Here is a 19,724-nt window from a genome sequence, read left to right as displayed (position 1 = left end):
GAGGCTTGCAAAATGGCTTGCAGAGCCACATACATAGTAAGTGATGACACTGAATTGCAAACCCAGATCTGTCTGCATCCAGAGCCTGGGCTCTCTATACTACACCATGCAGCTTCCCTATAGTGGTGATAATTAGACATTTCGGGAGCTCAAGTGCTGTCAGACTCTTGAGTCTGACACGTTAAAATGTCTTCTCTCTGCGTTCCTTTATATTTTCGAGGGTAGGTTCTCTCTTGTGTCCTTTCTTCTACCGCATGACTCTTTAACTGGAAATAAGATAAATCTCCACCCCTTCCTTCAAAAACTTGCTTTTCCTTTGAGTCCTTAATTTTCTTTTCCAGTTAGTGACCATCATCTATATTTACTCAATTGCTCAGTTTATAAATCTAGAAGTTCTCTACCCTTTTCTTGCCCTAACTCCTTCACCCATATCCAGTTAATCATTGGTTCCTGAAATATCCCCTCCTCTTATTCCTTTAGCCTAGAAATTTCCCACCATTCATGACGTTTTTCTTTTTTTAACTATGGCCAATTCACTCTTAACCCCTTAAAACTTAGCACCAGGATGTTGATGGCGTCTCTGGTCCAGGCTGGATTGATCTAGGCTGCATGACAGATACCAATTAATTAATTAATTGGTATCTGTCAACCAATTAATCTGTCTATATCCATGGAGTCTTTTGCTTATAGGGATTCTGGGATCATAATGATTCCTTCAGTTACATTGGTTTTGTTTTAAAATCACATGTAGTGTAGGTATATTGATATAAAGAATAGCTATAGGAGCTGCCATACATTTTGTCCATTTCCACCCTGCTGGGCCTTATTTAGGCTATTGTCTCTTGCACCTGATGGAAGATAACTACCTAGAAATTTCAAGATTGGTCCTTGGTGAAGAATAGCTCTGCTTCCATTATAGTTAAATGCAGATCTCTACATTCACTGCCTTATATCTCTTTCTCAAGTAGCTGGATGTGCTTGGCAGGACTTAAACCCAAATTGTTCACTTATTGAACTGATAAGTCTTAAGTGCATACTCTGTCCCAAGCAGTGTAACAGGTACTGGGGCTACAAAAATGAACCAAATAGGCAGTTACTGAGCTTTCTGACAATGCATTTAATTTGTAGAAACAGGACTAAGAATAAACTACCTTTAAGTTAAATATTACTTTTATTTATATTATGTTGTCTTTTAATTTCCTGAGTACTCAAGCCCACAAATGGAAGGAATGTTGCTATAAGCCTTAAACTTAAAAACTTTAGACTTGAATGATTCTGAGAACTTGTTATTTTCTATAGTGTCTAATGAAATTTTCAAAAATTGTAAAATTCTCAAGAATACATTATTTTTTTATCTTTTTTTTTAAACTAGTGTTCAGAATCAGGTGGATGAAGTCATTGATGTCATGCAAGAAAATATTACAAAGGTAATAGAAAGAGGGGAGAGACTAGATGAACTACAGGACAAATCAGGTACAGATACCTCATATATTTCTTGAAATTCTTAATCTGTATTTTGATAGTGTACTTCTCCCATTTTTCTAGCCAAAGTTTAGAAATCTTGTCTTAGGAACAATGGTATTTATGGTTTTAATGTTTTAACTTCAGCTTCCTTTACTTTAAAAAAAAATTATTTTATTCAAGTATAGTTGATTTGTGTGTTAATTTCTACTGTACAGCATTTATATATATACACATATATATACTTTTTCATATTCTTTTCCATTATGGTTTATTCCAAGATATTGATTATAGTTCCCTGTGCTCCACACTAGGACCTTATTGTTTATTCATCTTATATATAATGTTTTTGCATCTGCTAATCCCAAACTCCCAATCCATCCTTTCCCACTGCCTCCCACCCACTGCCCACCCTAGGCAACCACAAGTCAGATTTCTACTTAGGTCTTCCTCCATTTTTCAGTTGGGTTGTTTGAAACTTCATTGTTAAGTTGTATATATTAGCTCCCTTTACTTTGAAACATCTTATTGTCGTATTATTGCTTTAATTGATCAGTTGAGAATGAAAAAATTAAAATTCATTATTGAAAAGAATTAGAGTATTTTTTTCTTTTGTCCTGTTATGTTGATGTACTTTGTATCTCTCCTGATCTCATGGAAAATAGGTCTAATCACTTGTATTCAAACTTTTCAAACTTATCCAGTGTGGTTTTTTTTCTTTTTCTTAGCTCCCACCCCCCTATCCAGTGGTTTTTTTTTTTTTTTTCCTATCCAGTGTTTTTATCTTATGCTTTGTCTGGTGACTTAGTAACCTTTCTTTACTGACAGATGTTAGTCTCTGTTCTTATAACAGTTCCTGACACTTATTAGGTACTCACGTATTGTTTAAATGATGAATGGCTGAATGACTGTCTGATTAATCCTTGACAGACTTACTTAACAAAAAAAATTATTTAACCACTTTTAAAATTTGTACTATTTTGCTTCAGAATCACTTTTGATATAATCTAAGAATTTAGCCTTCTCCACTTGTAGAGTTTTTCTATAGTTCTGCCAAGTATTTGAGTTTTTAAGGAGCATTTTCTAACAGAATTCATGTTTATTGAAAGCACTGAGGGCCTAGAAGTCTTATCTTACTCTTATCATAAAAGTGGATTGAGCAAAAAAAAAAAAAAAAAGTGGATTGAGCAAACTGATGTGCAGCCACTTTTTCCTTTTTTTTTTTTTTTTAAAGAATACAGAATGCCAGAGTTTGTGGGTGGAGGAAAGGAAAGATGTTGTTTTCATGCTTAAAGGGGAATAAATTTGCAGAAGTAGAAATTAATATTTTCTTGTCTTTGTGTGACTAGATAAAAGAATCCTGTTATGTCGTTTAATCCTTCTCTCCATCCTCTATGTGATATAGAAAGCTTATCGGATAATGCAACTGCTTTTAGCAACAGATCCAAACAACTTCGAAGGCAAATGTGGTGGCGTGGATGCAAAGTAAGTAAATCAGAAGATGTTGGATAGGTTGATCAGCATATCCAGTGGTGGTCAAAGACATGAAGGAAAAAGGGCCTCTAGATTATAAGCTCTGTAAGGACAGGGGCTACAACTCTGTTGCTCATTATTATATATTCTGAGCCTGAGACACGGTGGAACTCTGAATATTTGTCGAATTAATATCTTTTGGGTTAGAAATAACTCAAGGAATCAAGCAGTGCCTGAAAGGTTGTTTTCATGGGTTTCTTCGTAGAGAGTAACCCACATTTTATTAATAATTTAGCTTCCTCTAGACTTATAAGAAATATTAACTTATAATTTATTATTAGTACCTTTTTGGAGCAACCTATACCATTACATACAGATGTTTAAAAGATAGAATGCAAGCTAGAGAAAAATATAATTTTCTTTTGGAAAGGAGGAAAAAAATAAAAGCAGTTGAATGTGTCAGAATTCATATGGCAAATGGGGGGGCTTAAAAAAGTCCCACTGTCCCTCATTATTCTAGAGAGTCTTCTGCCATACGACCCTGAACCAATCTGCCTGATCTCAGAAGCTTGGCAAGGTCAGGCATGGTTAGTACTTGGATAAGAGGAATAAGAAGTAAAACATTTTAACAAGAAGAAAATTAGGAATCATTATATGCTGATATATTCCTGCAAAACATTTTATGGAAATGAATTTACTTCTTAAATCAAGTATGGCTACTGCTTATCAAGCAGAAAAATGTTTCTCTTAAGATTTTTTAGAAAATTTCATGTCATGAGCATATCTCATCTTCTTCCTCCTGATACTTTGTATCATTTTAAAGTCTCTCATTTTCCAGTTTAGGAATAACTTTCAAAACATGATGTTGACGTATGCTAAGGATTTCTTCCAAGAGTTTCGGTAGATTTACTTCTTTTTGTCTGTGTACCTGTTGAATCCTCTTATTTTCAGAAATAGAACTTAGGGGAAGATACAAGTTTCATTGCTCCTCTTGTCCAGAATTTAAATTTTCTAGGTTTTTTTAAAGAGTAAATTTTTTATTTCTATACAAATGTTCTGTTCTGGAAATTAGTTTGGTGGAACAAAAGGTCGACAAGCCATTAACCTCCTCTCCCCATACATACACATGACTCATTCACGTGGCCATTAATAAAATGATAATGTACATTTTGTGTAGCTTTTTTTAACCATGGCTAAAGATTTTCATTTTGTACTTTATGGGGTCCAGATCAAATAAATAGCATGCTTTTAAGTGGGAAAATTAGAGTATATTTTTAATTTATATTTTTTAATAGTCTCTACATCATTGCCATTTTCTGGTTTAACTTATTATTTAGGAAGGACTAAGTAAAGGGCTATAGAAATGGAAAAGAGATAAGAGGTTGCCACTGGCTAAGGGTCGAGGAGTAGAGATTGACTACAGCAGGGTATGAGGGCACTTTCTGAGTGATGAAAGTGTCTTACGTTCAACTGCGATGGTGATGGCTGACAACTAGATGTCAAAATGCATCAAAATGAACTTTAAAAGGGTGAGTTTTATTGTATGTAAAGTATCTCTCAATAAACCTGACTTTTAACATAAATAAGTAAACATGTTTAATGAGAAACAGATTTTTGTCCATGTCGCTTGGAAGAAGTGCACTTTGAACATGTGTGAATACTGCCATTTTTGGTTGTAAACATTTCCTGGCCAGTGTTAGAAACTGTTTATTTAGGTGTTTTAAAATTGTTATTAATATTTCCATTTAAACCTTCTAAATGTTAAGCCTAGCACAAATTAATAGGGCAAATTAATATGTATTTTTAGTAAATTTGAAAAGCTACTGTAAAATTCGAAATTATTTTAGAAATATTTTCAGGTTTAAAAAAAATGCAAAGCTTCCATATATTCTCTGGATCACTTTTGTCACTAAAGTACTTTATAGTGTAATGTGGACCCAGACACCTATTGAAAATGTACCCGTATTCATTTGATCTGAGTCTGTGTATACATTTTTTGGTTATCATGTGATAGGTCCCTGCTATTCAAATTGCAAAGCTTCCGTGTATTGTCTTGGTCACTTTGTTCTTGTCATGAATATAATGCCACTAAAATGTCAGCAGTATTTTTATCTTAGAAACATTTCATTAGGTACTTCTAGTTGCTAGTTGTAATATCCACCGGAATGTTTCATGTGTTTATAACAACTGGGTACCTTTTTTCTGAATGAACCATCTTTAATCTATTATCTGTGAAAATTGTTGATGATAACAACACTTTTGTTTGAATTCAAATCTAGTCAATTTATAATTTATGCATTGTAGGATTAGATGAGGAATGTGACAATTTTATAGAGAGAGATAATGTGGACCTAAAATATTAAGTACCTAAGGACTAATCTTAAGATTTCTCCTATCTGTGAAACTGATGCACAGAATGCTCTTAGGCAAGTTATTTATTAAATGAGGTTTATTCATGAAAAGTTTAAATTATATTCCTCAAAATGGAGATAAAAATGCTAAGAAAATAAGGGGAGCACAAACTAACAGAATTCCAATATATTAATACTTTGAGAATAATTTCTGTAAGAAATGCTTTATACTATGTATATTGAACCATCTCTATTGGATGCCAATGGTATTCATAATATCCTGACATTTTTGGACAGAGTTGCTAAAAGATTGTTCTTTTCCTAGCCTTACATTAGAGATATGTGTGAAATCAGAGACAAAAAGACCAGGCCCATGAAGGCTTTGATTATTACTGTTTACTCTGTAGCCTTGAACAGTAAAATCTACACAAGCATAACTTCTCAAATTTGGGGAACTCTGATTATTTCAGAAAGATGCAAATAATCAAGTTTATATGAAAAAAAATTTGGAAACCTTTCTTAGAAGGAGATTGTTGACGAGTTAGTGTAATGTGGTAAATAGAATGACAGATACTCTTTATTAAGAAGTGAAACATTAATCTTTTCTGTTTTTTGTGTGTTGTAGATAAAAGCTATCATGGCTTTGGTTGCTGTTATCCTTTTGTTAGTGATTATCAGTAAGTATTTACTGGATTATTAATTTGGAGGAGTATTATTTGATTTGAAGTTTTAAAAAATTTTCTTTTTAATGTATTTTCAGTTGACTAGTATTATTGATGTCAGGGTTGAGTAATGATTTATGGCCCCAGACAGGAGCTCTTAACCTAGAATCTGTAACTCTGAAAATGCATATAAACTGTATATAAAATTTTACATGAGTATGCATATGTACGTTTTTATAGTGAGAGTCTTTATCTTTCATCAGATTCTCAACAAAAATGACAGGGCTGCATGATTTGTTTGAGGCCATATATGGCTACTGTTACACTCAAGACCATAACACTCATTGTCTATTTATTATTAACTTTTAGGTATGGCAGCTTCATTTCATAATACTGTGTTTGAAGAAAATACAGATAAATTCTCTAGATGATAATTTTTGTTTTGGATTTGAGCTTCATTTCCATCATTGAAGCATAACTCTTGCCCTTCCTTTTTACCCCCTTAATATCCTTTTTAAAGTCAGATCATTAAAAAAATTTTTTCGTATAGTTGGTTGTGTTAATTTCGGGTGTATGACAAAGTGATTCAGTTATATATTTTTTCAGATTATTTTCCACTGTAGGTTATTAAAAGATATTAAACATAGTTCCCCATGCTGTATAGTAGGTCCTTGTTGCTTATCTGTTTTTAGTAGTTTGTATCTGTTACTCTCACTTCCTAATCTGTCCTTTCCCCCTCTCTTCCCCCTCTGGTAACCAGAAGTTTGTTTTCTATGACTGTAAGTCTGGTTCTGTCTTGGATGTAGATTCATTTGTATTACTTTTTAGATTCCACATATAAGTTACATCATATATTTGTCCTTTTCTGGTCAGATCATTTTTAATATCTCCTTTTCCCCCAAGATTCTTGCTCTGTGTTTACAGGGATTTTATAAAGATCCGGAAAGTATCTCAGAATAACCATTTGAAAAATTCCATGGTGATACTACTTTTAAACAGAAAAAAAAATTTTTTTGTTTGAAAGACAGTCAGTCCTCATAATTTGTGGATTCTGTGTTTGTGAATTCATCTACTAGTTAGCATTGATCATTTACCCCAGTGCTTTTGGAGTCATTGGCAGTTGCAGTCAGAAAGGTGAAAACTTTGGATCTCTTGATGTGCATATTCCCAGCTGATGTCTGATGTCATGCTCTGCCTCAGTCCCACCTCATGAAGTAAACAGGTGCCCTTCAGAGTCTGTTCAGTGCCACGCTGCTCACATTTCTGTCAATCTTGTTAATGGTTTTGCTGTTTCAAGTGGCCCCCAGGGGTACTGGTGCTCTGGTGCCGTCTAGTGTTGCTGAGTACAAGGCTGTACTGTGCCTTGTGGAGGAAATATGTGTATTAGATAAGCTTCGTTCAGGCATACATGACAGTCCTGTTGGCCATGAGTTCAGGGCTAATGAGTCAGCACTGTATAGTAAATAAGGTGTCTCTACCCAGAAACGTATAAAACAAGGTTATGTACTCACTGGTTGTCAGAAACATTGTAGACAGAGGCTGGCAGGAATTTAAGCCTCTATTTGCCGTCAGAACAGTGGTTCAGTATCCACTCTTTCAGTGTTTGTGGTGACTTTATAGAACATAACTACTGCCAGTACCAACAACCAGTGGTATGTTGACTGGCATAAAGAAGAAAATACAATCCAGCCATTCTCTTAGCACACAGAGATAGCTACTATTAATATAACTATTGTATATACTTCAAGTCTTTTCCTATTAATAATATATAAACATGTTTTCAAAAACTAAAATCATATGTATACTTTCTAGTAAATACTTTCAAAATATTTTCCCATGTTAGTAAATGTTTTAGCCTCTTTATACTATGATTTTGTATTAATCTATTTGATCAAAATGCTAATATTAGACATTTAGGTTGTCTCATTTTTGCTTCTCCATTCCCATGTGTTATCTATCATTTCAGATAAAAATTGTCCCTGTTACTTACTTCTTTTCACAATGGAAACTACATTTAGGAATATTGTTTCTCACAGTAGCGTATGAATCCGATTTTGATGTTTCTTTTCCATTTTTTTCTCTTGCAGTTCTTATAGTTGTGAAATACCGTACTTGATTTGACGACAGATCTTCATTAAACAAAATCTGGGACAATAATAATAAAAGGTTGCTGCATAATTTAAATGAAACCCATGTATATAACTTTCAAAGCTTCTTTTTCAAGAAATTAAGAGGCAAGTATCACTTCAAATTGGAGCATTGAGAATGTCCAATTATCTCCCTCCCTTCCAACAAAATGTTGCTTTTAATAATTATGTTTGAGGCAAAGATAACCAGCCTTGATTTTGCCATATTCCAAGGGTCTAATTTGAAACTAGATACTTGCCAATTCACTGTTGTATATATATAGTTAAACACTGATAAGGGTATTCCATACTGTTATTTTAATGGCATAAGGACTGAATTTATTGCATTGAGGTAGGGATCAGGCTGGTGGTCAGGGAGCCTCTGCAGAGTACCAGATCATTATGCTGAAAGATGTGTGTAACCATTCCATCGATATTTGCAAGATTCTTTTCATATTAATAATTGCTTTGCAAGCAATGTTCACATGTTTATAGATGTAACAAAAGCTAAATGTTATAAATGTTGCTGCCTTCAGCTATAACTGAAAACATTCCAGTAAACCTATTTTTGATTGTATAAGGGAATGTGTAGTAATTTTTTGACATTTGGATTATGGAAATGGGAAATTTAAAGTGTGAAAAGCGTAGTATGGCGTCATAAATTGGAGGTAATAAAATTATTGAAGAGCATCATTGGAGTATTTGAAAATGCCAAACATACAGCTAAAAGTCATGGTCCAGTCTGTTTTCAGTTAGCCTCCAATAAGGAGGACCAGTCCTAATGTGAGGAATGAAATCTACAGGTAACTTGTCCCCTTAATTTTCTGTTTGTTAGTAGCTTTCCTCTTTAACTTCAACTAGCTATTTTACCAGAAATGCTTAAAGTAGCAAAATTACCTGCTTAGGATTTTTGATTTTTGCATTCCCTGATTATCTCCTGGGAAATACAGGTTATACATAAAATCAAATGTGAAATTAGCCAGTAATAAGAAGAAGTCAGGAGCCTAGTTAATCAGTCAGTCAGTAACCAAATGCTAGGGTCACCATTAATCTCAGTCTGTTTTTATAATGATAAAAAGTGTTAACTTTAAAATATGCCAACCTTCTTGGGTTGTTTAAACATGTGAAAGTGAAAATATAGTTCTCTAGTGTGTGTGAGGAAGTTTTATAATAAAATTGGAGGTTCTATAGAGACTTGTGTACATGGACGTCTTCACAATGTATATGTAACTCTAAATTTGAAATAGTGTTAATAGAAAGTAGCAGTATTTAAATAGGAAAAAAAATAGTCCATACAGGGTTTATTTCTTTGGTTGTTTTCATTCAAAATGTATGAAACATAGGATCTTTTTTTTTTTTAATTCTACAGGATTAGTACTAAGATACAAAAATGTTCTCTTTAGAATGAAAAGACATTTGAAGGGAGAAAGCAGATTAAGAGATATTCAATACACCTGCAAGTTAGAAGGTCTAAATATATTTGCTTAGCATTATAGTCCACTAAGAACATTTAAAAAGAGGTAAAGGTCTTACATACTATGGAGTGTGTGCTCTGGTTTCTCCATCCTTTGTAAATGTCAGTTACTGTAAATAACATAGTAAATACTAAACCCTTTGACAAAAGAGGATACCCAGGAAAATGAGCATTTTTAGAATTTCAGTAGCTAATATAGTTCAGGAATGGAACTGTTTTAACTGAGTGTACAGAATCAGTCCTAACATGTTTATTTTGTGTGTCCTTCATTTGGGATTGGAACTAAACTCACCAGTGGTTAATTTTCTATTGGTTAGTATAGAAATCTGGTTTCTTCATATCATCTATCAGTGAAGATGATTATTTCTCAAAAAGAATCCACATTTCCAGTGTTTCTTTAATAAAGTATGCTTTTAAAGAAATAAAAACAAAATTTTTAAAAATTTTAACAATGAAAAAATAAAAGGAAATATTTATATGATAATATCATATATATGTAGTTCTCTTTGTATTTAAATATATTGCTGCTGAGAATACTGGTGGTGGATATGTTACTCTTAGGGATTTGTACTAGTGGTAGCCTGTTTAGTGGTAGCTCAGTTTATCATTTCATCCTTCTCAGTCTTCATTAGTACTAAGACCCTTAAAGTGACTGACATGTTTATGACATTATTATCATAACCTTGGAGACACACGCCTTAGGAAAAAGAAAAATGTGTTCAAATTGATGCCAGGCTTGCCTTCCTTCCCTCCTTTAATCATTCTTTTTCTCATTCAGCTCAGATCATCCTACACTTGAAAAATGAAGTTTCCCCATCATCAAAATTCTCATTACTTAACAACAATGAAGAGCAAGAGAAAAATTCCAAGTAGCTTTGTAAATACTAGTTGATACCCCAGTGAAATCAGGTCACCCCTTTTATAATGCTGGAAACAGACCCTTGTGATTTATGTTTGACTACTGAAACCTGTTGCCCTACAGTAGTTTTGTGATAATGCTAATTAATTAGTTTTTCCTACAGATATGATCCAGTAATACCTGTGGTCTTTTTGCTCCTCTATCCTGATAAATCTCACTGGAAATCACCCTCAGGTTTTTATCAACTTGGGGATTTCTTGACTAAAGAGAAGTTCAGTAGTGAGAATGGAACATTATAAAATGGAGGATGGGTAATAGTACACGTCAAATTCAGAAATACCTTCTGTTAGCACTCCTGTGGGTGGCTTCTATATAGTCTTTATGTGCAGTCACTCTGCATTAAAAAATTATAACTTTAGCATTTTTTTTATAGCAGAATTGGGCATCTTTCAATTTTGTATGACACGTGGGTATCCTGGAAATGATTATACATGTACAAACTGAGAAGGAAAAAAATTGAAATTTCTCATTATCAGTACACTCTTAAACATGCTAGATGGCCTGTCAGCCTTTTTATCCACACTCTCTACACTTACGTGTATGCATACTAAGATTAAAAAATATGCTAGAAATTGTTTTCTCATGTTGAGAATGAGTGCCATTAGAAGCTAACTATTGAGTCAGTATTCCTAAGTCTAGGAAAACCAACTCTCAGTCTGATTGTGTGTTTTCATGTGGAAATGTGATTGGACTCATTGAAGTCAGTTTTATTTTTCTGTGAGAGAGGAGTTAGAACATAAATCAGTCCAAATGCATTTATACACTTTTGTTTTAGAATGCAGTAGAGTACTCATATTTGTGTAGGAAGTTGCCACAAGGCTGTGTGAAGATACTGAGTCAGAAGGAGCTGGAAGGTGCCCTTCTTCTCAATTCATCCACTGTTCTTCCCATACTGTAGACAAATGGAGCCATAGGGGACACAATCTTTTTATTCTGGCTCCTCTGTTTTAAGAAGCTGCTTGGAACAGGTCAGTAGGAATTGAAGGGAAAGCATGACCAACCCAATTGAAGGGGATAAACACAAGCTTGGGAAAACACAGATCACATCGTGCTTGTGTCCCCACAGCACCCAGCCCAGTGCCGTGCACCTGGCTAGATGAGTGTGCCTAGGAAATCACAGACACACCGGTGTGCCCGTTGATAAAGCGTCAACGCCCATGGTCCTCCCTGCAGAGGTGACATGACTGCCATAACTGTGGGTCTTTTGCCTTTACCAGGAGATTGTAGTGCTCTTTTATAATGGGTAAAGAAAAATTTTTATTTTTACATTATTTCATTAGGTTCTTTTCATTTGAAAAGGTCTTGAAATCAGACCGTCTATTAAATATTTTAGGGCTACAAAGTAAATTGCATAAATCAGTCAAATGTCAGAACTCAAACTCTTAAGAAAACTCAAGCACTTGATCTTATGCCTGGGGTATGTCATTGTTTTAAATTCCACACTCCTTTATTTAATCATTTTGATAAGTGCCTTTGATGTTTTCAGATGTATGGTGGGAGATGAGCAATGTAAATGGCGTGCACCCTTTGCTGTAGACTCTCAAGTCTTCATATCCATTTTCACCAGTGTTGCAAATGTTAGTCCTCGGTGTTCCTGTCAGATACGTATTTGTAGCCCCTCCATAGTAAACAGTAAAATAAACTATTTCATAGAAAACAAAATTAAGCACTTTTTGGCTTATTCAGTATGTGTTACCTGTTGCCTTAACTTCATAGTGTAACTTACTTGAAATACCATCTGGCTAACCTGATTCGGGCTTCCCTGGTGGCTCAGCTGGTAAATAATCTACCTACAATGCAGGAGGCTTGGGTTCAACCCCTGGGTTGGGAAGATCCCCTGGAGAAGGGAATGGCTACCCACCCCAGTATCCTGGTCTGGAGAGCTCCATGGACTGTATAGTCCATGGGGTCGCAAAGAGTCAGACACGTGGGTATCCTGGAAATGATTATACATGTACAAACTGAGAAGGAAAAAAATTGAAATTTCTCATTATCAGTACACTCTTAAACATGAGTGACTTTCACTTTCACCCTGGTTTAGTCCATCCCAGTTTTCCAATAAGGTACATGGAGGAAAAATAAATAGAAGATGTCCTGTCACCAAAAACCATGTGCAGTGCTCAACCTATTGACAGAATCTGCTAAGAATGTCTCAGTGTAAAATTACTGAGTCTCAACTGCAGAAAAAAACAATTGGAATACTCATGCTTTTGAAAGAGAGTAAGGGGGGACAAATTTCTCTTGCACTTACACTTAGGTGTTCCAATCAGAAAACCTGGCACCCACCCCTCAGCTGCATGAGCTGCTTTTAGAGGCAACTAGAGCAGTGTTCCTCCAGTACTCTTGCCTGGAAAATCCCATGGATGGCGGAGCCTGGTAGGCTGCAGTCCATGGGGTCGCTAAGAGTCGGACATGACTGAGCGACTTCACTTTCATTTTTCACTTTCATGCATTGGAGAAGGAAATGGAACCCACTCCAGTGTTCTTGCCTGGAGAATCCCAGGAATGGGGGAGCCTGGTGGGCTGCCGTCTGTGGGGTCGCACAGAGTCAGACACGACTGAAGCAACTTAGCAGCAGCAGAGCAGTGTTTATTCTCTTCAACCTCCCTCCACCCAGAAACTAAAGTTTGTTTCTTTCATACTCCAGAAAGGTGTGGGAGGGGGTGATATTGGGGGCACGTTGTACCCAGAAATGTATAGTCTCTACAAATAGAGGACTGTGGTCAGGAATGGAGATGGGAAGGACTTGGGTTTGTGCATTCTGAGAATGATGGTATTTAATGTAATCCAACCAGTCATTGTATGAGAGAACCAGGCAGGGAGGTCAGATCCTCCCTGAATCCAACAGTCACACTTTATGAATACCTATCCAATGCTGGAAACTTCTGTGAGGCAGTGAACAGCACTTTGCTTTTCAGCTGCAGGTGTAAGAAGAGGTTTGACTAGTAACCAGATGCATAATTGAGCAGGGCCAGGCGCAGTGCACTCACCATGTGTATTGAGTAAAAAGACTGGGTCTTGTCTAAGGATGTGTAAAAAGATGCACATGGAGCCTATGAGCACATCCTCCTGGAATCCCCTGTAACATACGCCTCTCCTCCCCAGGTAGCCTCCACCGCCTGTCTTTGCTCCTCTTTATAGCAATAGTCCTTGAAAAAATACCTGTGCTTATGATTTCTAGTTCTTTTTCACTCACTCTCTTAAATACTTCAGTAGAGTTTTTGCCTCCTAACTTAAGCTCTTGTCAGAGTCACCAGTGACCTCTGCATTGCTAAAGTTGAAGGTCCACTCTCAGCCCCTTCCCTGCATGTCAACAGCGTTTGATGCAGCTGATTGCTCTTTTCTCATTTATGCTTGCTACCTAGGCTTGGTTTGTTCTTATCTCACTGATTGCTTTTAACATTGGACTTTTAACATTGGACTGCTCCAGGATTCACTCTTGGTCTGAACCACACATATGCCCTTTGGTAATCTTATCTAATCTCATAATTTGGATAACATTTATGTGCTGATGAATCCCAAGTTTATGTCTCCTGCTTGACTTCTGAATACAGACTTTATCCAATATTCTAGAGGACCTCGGCTGAGATGGCAGAGTAGGAAAATCCCGAGCTCACCTCCACTCATAGGCACACCAAAACCACAAGTATTTACAGAGGAACTATTGATCTAGCAGAAAAGACCATCTCCAAGAAAAGTTATAAAGAAGGAACCACAACAAGATGGGTAGGAAGGGAAGAATTTCAGTAAGTTGAGACCCACAGCCCTGTGTAGGCGACCCACAAATAAGAGGATAATTACAGCCGCAGAGGTTCCCCCCAAGGAGTGATGGGTCTGAGCCCCATACTGTGCTCCTCAGTCCATGAGTTCTGCACCAAGAAGATGAGCCTCCAGATGCTTGGCTTTGAAGGCCAGTAGGGTTGACATTTGGGAGAACCAGAAGGCTGTGGGAAACAAGCCTTAAAGAGCACACACAGAAATCTCACATGCTTTGGGATCTGGGGCAGAAGTTGTTTGAAAGGAACCTGGATCAGACCTCCCTGCTTATCTGGGAGAGCCTTCTGGAGAGGTGGGAGACACTACCGGAGCTCTCCTTGGGGACACAGACACTGGAAATATCCATTTTTGGCAGCTGGCTCTAACAGGACACTAGTGCTGGCAAGCACCATTTTGGAGTCTTCCCTCTAGCCAATTGGCACTGGGACCTGGCCTTGCCCACCAGCCTGCTGGCGCCAGTACTGGGAGACCTCAGGCCAAGCAATCAGCCAGGTGGGGACACACCTCCACCTACCAGCAGGAAAGTACCTTAAGACTCCCTGAGCCCACAGCCTGTCTAGGACACAGTGCTGGCCACCAGAGGGCACAGGGCCCAGGACCTAGTCCCCCACCCAAAATATACTGGCAGGACCACAGGACATGGCTCTGCCCACCAGCGAGCCAGCATTAGCCTCAGGAACGTCACACACCAGTGGGCAGGAACCAGACACCCTGGGCCCTAGCCCACCCACCAACCAGTGAACACCAGCCCCAAGACCACCATAGCCCTGCAGCCTGGCATGGCAGGGCCCAGCTCACACCAGTGGGTCAGCACCCACCTGAGGGCTCCCCAGGCTGCAGGCCCACCCACTATCAGGTCAACCCAGCTGTAAGACAACTTGGATCCCTCAGCCAGCTGCCGCAGGATCCCACCCTACTCATTTGTGGGCCAGCACCAGCTTTGAGACACCCCAAACCCCACAGCTAGCCATGTCAGGAACCAGCCTCAACCATTAGCAGGATGACACTAGATCCAGGAACACTGGCCCCGCACCTACATACTTCAGAACCCAGTTCTCTCCACCAGTAGGGCAGCACTAGCCCTGCACCCACGCAAGATTCCACAGCCAGCCACCTTGTGACCTGGCCCTGCCAGTCAGTAGCTGCACCCTCTGCACAAGACAGGGCCTGCGACCAACTGGTCTGGGAGCCAACCATGCCTACCAGATCACCCACAGTAGTCAGCTTGCCCCAAGAGAAGGATCCATGCAGCCCACATAGCGGGCACCTTTAGAGCATATAGCTCTGGTGACCACAGCAGAGCAGAGTGCACATCAATGACTGGATCACCCAGACAAAAATAAAAGAATAAGGAAACAGTAGTCTTAAATGAGACATTACACCAAATGGACTTAATATATATATATAATATTGCATCCAAAAGCTGCAGAATACACATTCTTTGCAAAGCACATGGAACATTTTGCAGGATGAATCTTATGTTAGGCCACAAAACAAGTTTCAGTAACTTTCTGAAAATAGAAATCATATCATTCATCTTTACCAACCACAACACAATGAGACTAGAAATCAACTACAAGGAAAGGAATGCCAAAAGCATAAACACACGTAGGCTAAACAATATTCTACTAAACAACCAATGGATCACTGAAGAAACCAAATCAAAAAATACCAGAGACAAAAAGAATTAACACAAAGGTCCAAAACCTATGGGACTCAGCAAAAGCAGTTTTAAGAGGGAATTTTGTAAGAATATACTCCTACTTCAGGAAACAAAATTCTGAAGACAACAACCTAATCTTATACCTAAATGAACTAGGAATAGGATAAATGAAACCCAAAATTAGTAGAAGGAAAAAAAAATCATAAAGAAAAAAAATCATAAAGAGCAGAGCAGAAAAAAATTAGAAATTTTTAAAAGCAATAGGAAAGATCAATGAAACTAAGAGCTGGTCCTTTGAAAAGATAAAGTTGATAAACCTTTAGCCATACTCATTAAGAAAAAAGGTGAGAGGGCCCAAATCAATAAAACTAGAAACTAGGGACTTCCCTGGTGGTCCAGTGATTAAGAATCTGCCTGCCAATGTAGGAAACCCAGGTTTGATCCCTGATCCAGAAAGATCTCACATGCTGTGGAACAACTAAGCCTGTGAGTCACAACTACTGAGCCCATGTGCCTAGGGCCCATGCTCTTAAATGAGAGAAGCCGCCACAATGAGGAGACTGCACACCCCAACAAAGAGTAGGTGCCCACTCACCACAATTAGAGAAAGCCCGTGTGCAGTAATGAAGAACTATCCAGTGCTGCCAAAAAATAGAAATAAAAATTTTAAAAAATAAATGAAATCAGAAATTAAAAAGTTACAGATACTTCAGAAATACAAGGGATCATAAGATTACTATGAACAATTATATGCCAGTAAAATGAGCAACCTGAAAGAAATGGGCAAATTCTTAGAAAGGTACAATCTCCCAAGACTGAGCCAGGAAGAAATAGGTAATGTGAACAAAACAATTACCATTAATAAAACTAAATTAGTAATTTAAACTCTCCCAACAAGCAAAGTACAGGGCCAGAGAGCTTCACAGCTGAATTCTATGAAATGTTTAGCGAGGCATCAATATCAGTTCTTCTCAAACCATTTCAAAAAGCTGCAGAGGAAGGAACATTTCCATACTCACTCTATAAGGCCAGAATCACCCTGATACTGAAAGGAGACAAAGGTCTCACACACACGCACACGCACACGCACACGCACACACAATTACAGGCCAGTATCTCTGATGAACATAGACATAAGAATCCTGAACAAAATATCAGCAAGTCAAATTCAACAATACATTAAAAGGATCATAATCGTAATCAAGTGGGATTTATCCCAAGGATGTAAAGATTTTTTTTAATATTCACAAATCAAGCAATGTGATAAACCACATTGACAAATTGAATCAAAACCATATGGTCATCTCAGTAGATGCAGAAAGACTTTTGACAAAATTCAACATCCATTTGTGATAAAAAAAAAAACTCTCAACAAGTGGGCACAGGGGAATGTACCTCAACATAATAAGAAGCCATATATGTTAATCCTAGAGCTAACATTATACTCAGTGGTAAAAAGCTGAAAGGACTTCCTCTAAGGTCAGGAACAAGACAAGGATGCCCACTCTTACCACTTTTATTCAACATAGTCCTGGAAATTCTAGTCACAGCAGAGAAGAAAAGGAATCCAAATTAAAATGGAAGAAGGAAAACTGTCACTGTTTGTATACATATATAATCCTAAAGATGCCACCAATAACCTACTAGAGTTCAATGAATTTGATAGAGTTGCAGGATACAAAATTAATGCACAGAAATCTGTCACATTTCCATACACTAACAACAGACTATCAGAAAGAAGAAAGTAAGGAAACAATGGCATTTACCATCACATCAAAAAGAGTAAAATATCTAGGAATAAGTCTGAGGAGGTGAAAGACCTTCTTGGAAAACAATAAAATACTGATGAAAGAAATTGAAGATGACACAAATAGATGGAAAGATGCACTGTTCTTATATTGGAAGAATTAATATTGTTAAAATAACCATACTTCCCAAGGCAATCTACAGATTCAATGAAATCCCTATCAAAATACCAGTGGCATTTTCACAAAACAAGAACAAAAGTTTTTAATTTGTACAGAAACACAAAAGACTCTTGATAGCCAAAGCAATTCTGAGAAAGAAGAACAGAGCTGGAGGGAGATATCATGTTCCCTGACTTCGGATTATAGTACAAAGTTACAGTAATCAAAACAGATACAGAACAATGGAACAGAATAGAAAGTCCAGAAATAAATCCATGCACTTATGGTCAATCAATCTATGACAAAGGAGGCAAGAGTATACAATGGAGAAAAGACCGTTTCTTCAATAAGTGGTGCTGGGAAAACTGGACAGCTACATGTAAAAGAGTGAAATTAGAACATTTTCTCACACCATATACAAAGCTAAACTTAATATGAATTAAAGACCTAAATGTAATACCAGAAACCATAAAACTTCTAGGAGAAAATATAAGTAGAACACTCCTTGGATAAATCATAGCAACATTTTTTTAGATTTGTCTGCTAAGGCAAAGGAAACAGAAGCAAGACAAGCAAGTAGGACCTAATTAAATTTAAAAGATTTTGCATAGCAGACCAAACAACCTGACTAAACAATGAGCAGAAGACCTGAAGAGACATTTTTCCAAAGAAGACATACAGATGACCAACAGGCACATAAACAGATGCTCAATATCTCTAATCAGAGATATGTAAATCAAAACCAAATGATACATTACCTTGCATCTGTCAGAATGGCTACTAAAATGACCACAAGTAAGAAGTATTGGCAAGGATGTGGAGAAAAAGAATCATTGTACAATGCTGGTTGGAATGTAAATTGGTGCAGCCAAGAAAATATATCAACAATTTCAAATCAATTGAGTGGTACTCATAAACCACTGGCTATCCATTTTACATATAGTAATGTCTATGTTTCAATGTTAATCTTTCAATTCGTCCCTCCCTCTCTTTCCCCCACTATCTCCGCAAGTCTATTCTCTATGTGCATTGCCAGTTTTAAATGCAAATTATAAGAGCTTTTCTCTTGTGTGCAGAATCACCAAAATTACAGTTTGATTTTAGTTCTGGCATAGAGCAATTGCTTCACATTTGTTGTATGATAATTGATTAATTATCTTGTTTAACCCTCATAAAAACAAATATCCTGAGGTGGTTCTTCTACTTGTCATGCAGTTCAGTATTCAGTCACAGATATGTATTGAACACTACCCTGTGTAGCCAGGCACTCTCTTTCTCATTTTTCCACTCACCTTGCCCTTTGGAGCACGGATAAGGAGTGGGAATGATCATCATCAATGTCAAAGTGCAGAGAATTTACTGCCCTATTTCTACCCCACTCCTCTGAAATCAATACCCATTAGTTACGAGCCATTTATCCTATGGGACTGGCAAGTTTGTCTTAATATTCCACTCACCTTGGTGTGACCTGCAAAGCTCATTATATTTATTTTATTAGAATTTGGTCATTAGCTAAAAGAATTAAACACACTAGCCTGAACAATATATTCAAAAAATTCAAAATGTTGAAAAATAATTGAGAGGACTGGGCCCAGGATCAGGGCGGGACCCTCAAAGGTTCAGGGCAACAGCTATTCACCAAAGAGAAGAAAATACGTCAACAATTTCAAATCAATAGAGCGGTACCCACATCTACAGCCTGACGAGATGGCAAGGTCCTGCTGCCACGCTGTGAGCCCCTTTTCTTCTCTTCGGATGATGCAAAACCAAGATGGCGTCACCTTGCTGAGACCTCTCTGAAGGGTTGTACCTCAGAACCTCGGTGACTCAAGTGGAAGTCCACGAGAACTCTTGACCTCTGATAAGCGAGCAGCAGGATGCTGCTGAGAGGCTTCAGGGACTGAAAAGGAG

At 37.3% G+C, this 19,724-nt stretch overlaps 1 protein-coding gene across 3 annotated transcripts in view; it reads left to right on the top strand.

Moving 5' to 3' along the window:
* The window catches only part of VAMP4 (vesicle associated membrane protein 4), a 29,413-nt gene extending 17,285 nt beyond the window's left edge, over window positions 1–12,128 (top strand). The window contains exons 5-9 of one of the 3 annotated variants that reach the window (XR_006344947.1): window positions 1,373–1,473; window positions 2,867–2,946; window positions 5,911–5,962; window positions 8,035–8,181; window positions 10,326–12,128. Coding sequence is in view for 2 of the 3 variants with exons in the window: in XM_043923834.1 (XP_043779769.1) it covers window positions 1,373–1,473; window positions 2,867–2,946; window positions 5,911–5,962; window positions 6,317–6,378 (295 nt within the window). In the remaining variant the exon portion in view is untranslated. Of the gene's footprint in view, window positions 1–1,372; window positions 1,474–2,866; window positions 2,947–5,910; window positions 5,963–6,316; window positions 7,999–8,034 lie in introns of those variants that run through there. The other 2 variants (XM_043923835.1, XM_043923834.1) reach the window with 2 other exon arrangements.
* The last annotated feature ends 7,596 nt before the right edge of the window (window positions 12,129–19,724 follow it).

Source organism: Cervus elaphus, chromosome 14, assembly GCF_910594005.1.
Source record: "Cervus elaphus chromosome 14, mCerEla1.1, whole genome shotgun sequence".
In the NCBI taxonomy this organism is placed as follows: domain Eukaryota; kingdom Metazoa; phylum Chordata; class Mammalia; order Artiodactyla; family Cervidae; genus Cervus; species Cervus elaphus.
This window is presented reverse-complemented; position numbering and strand designations above follow the sequence as displayed.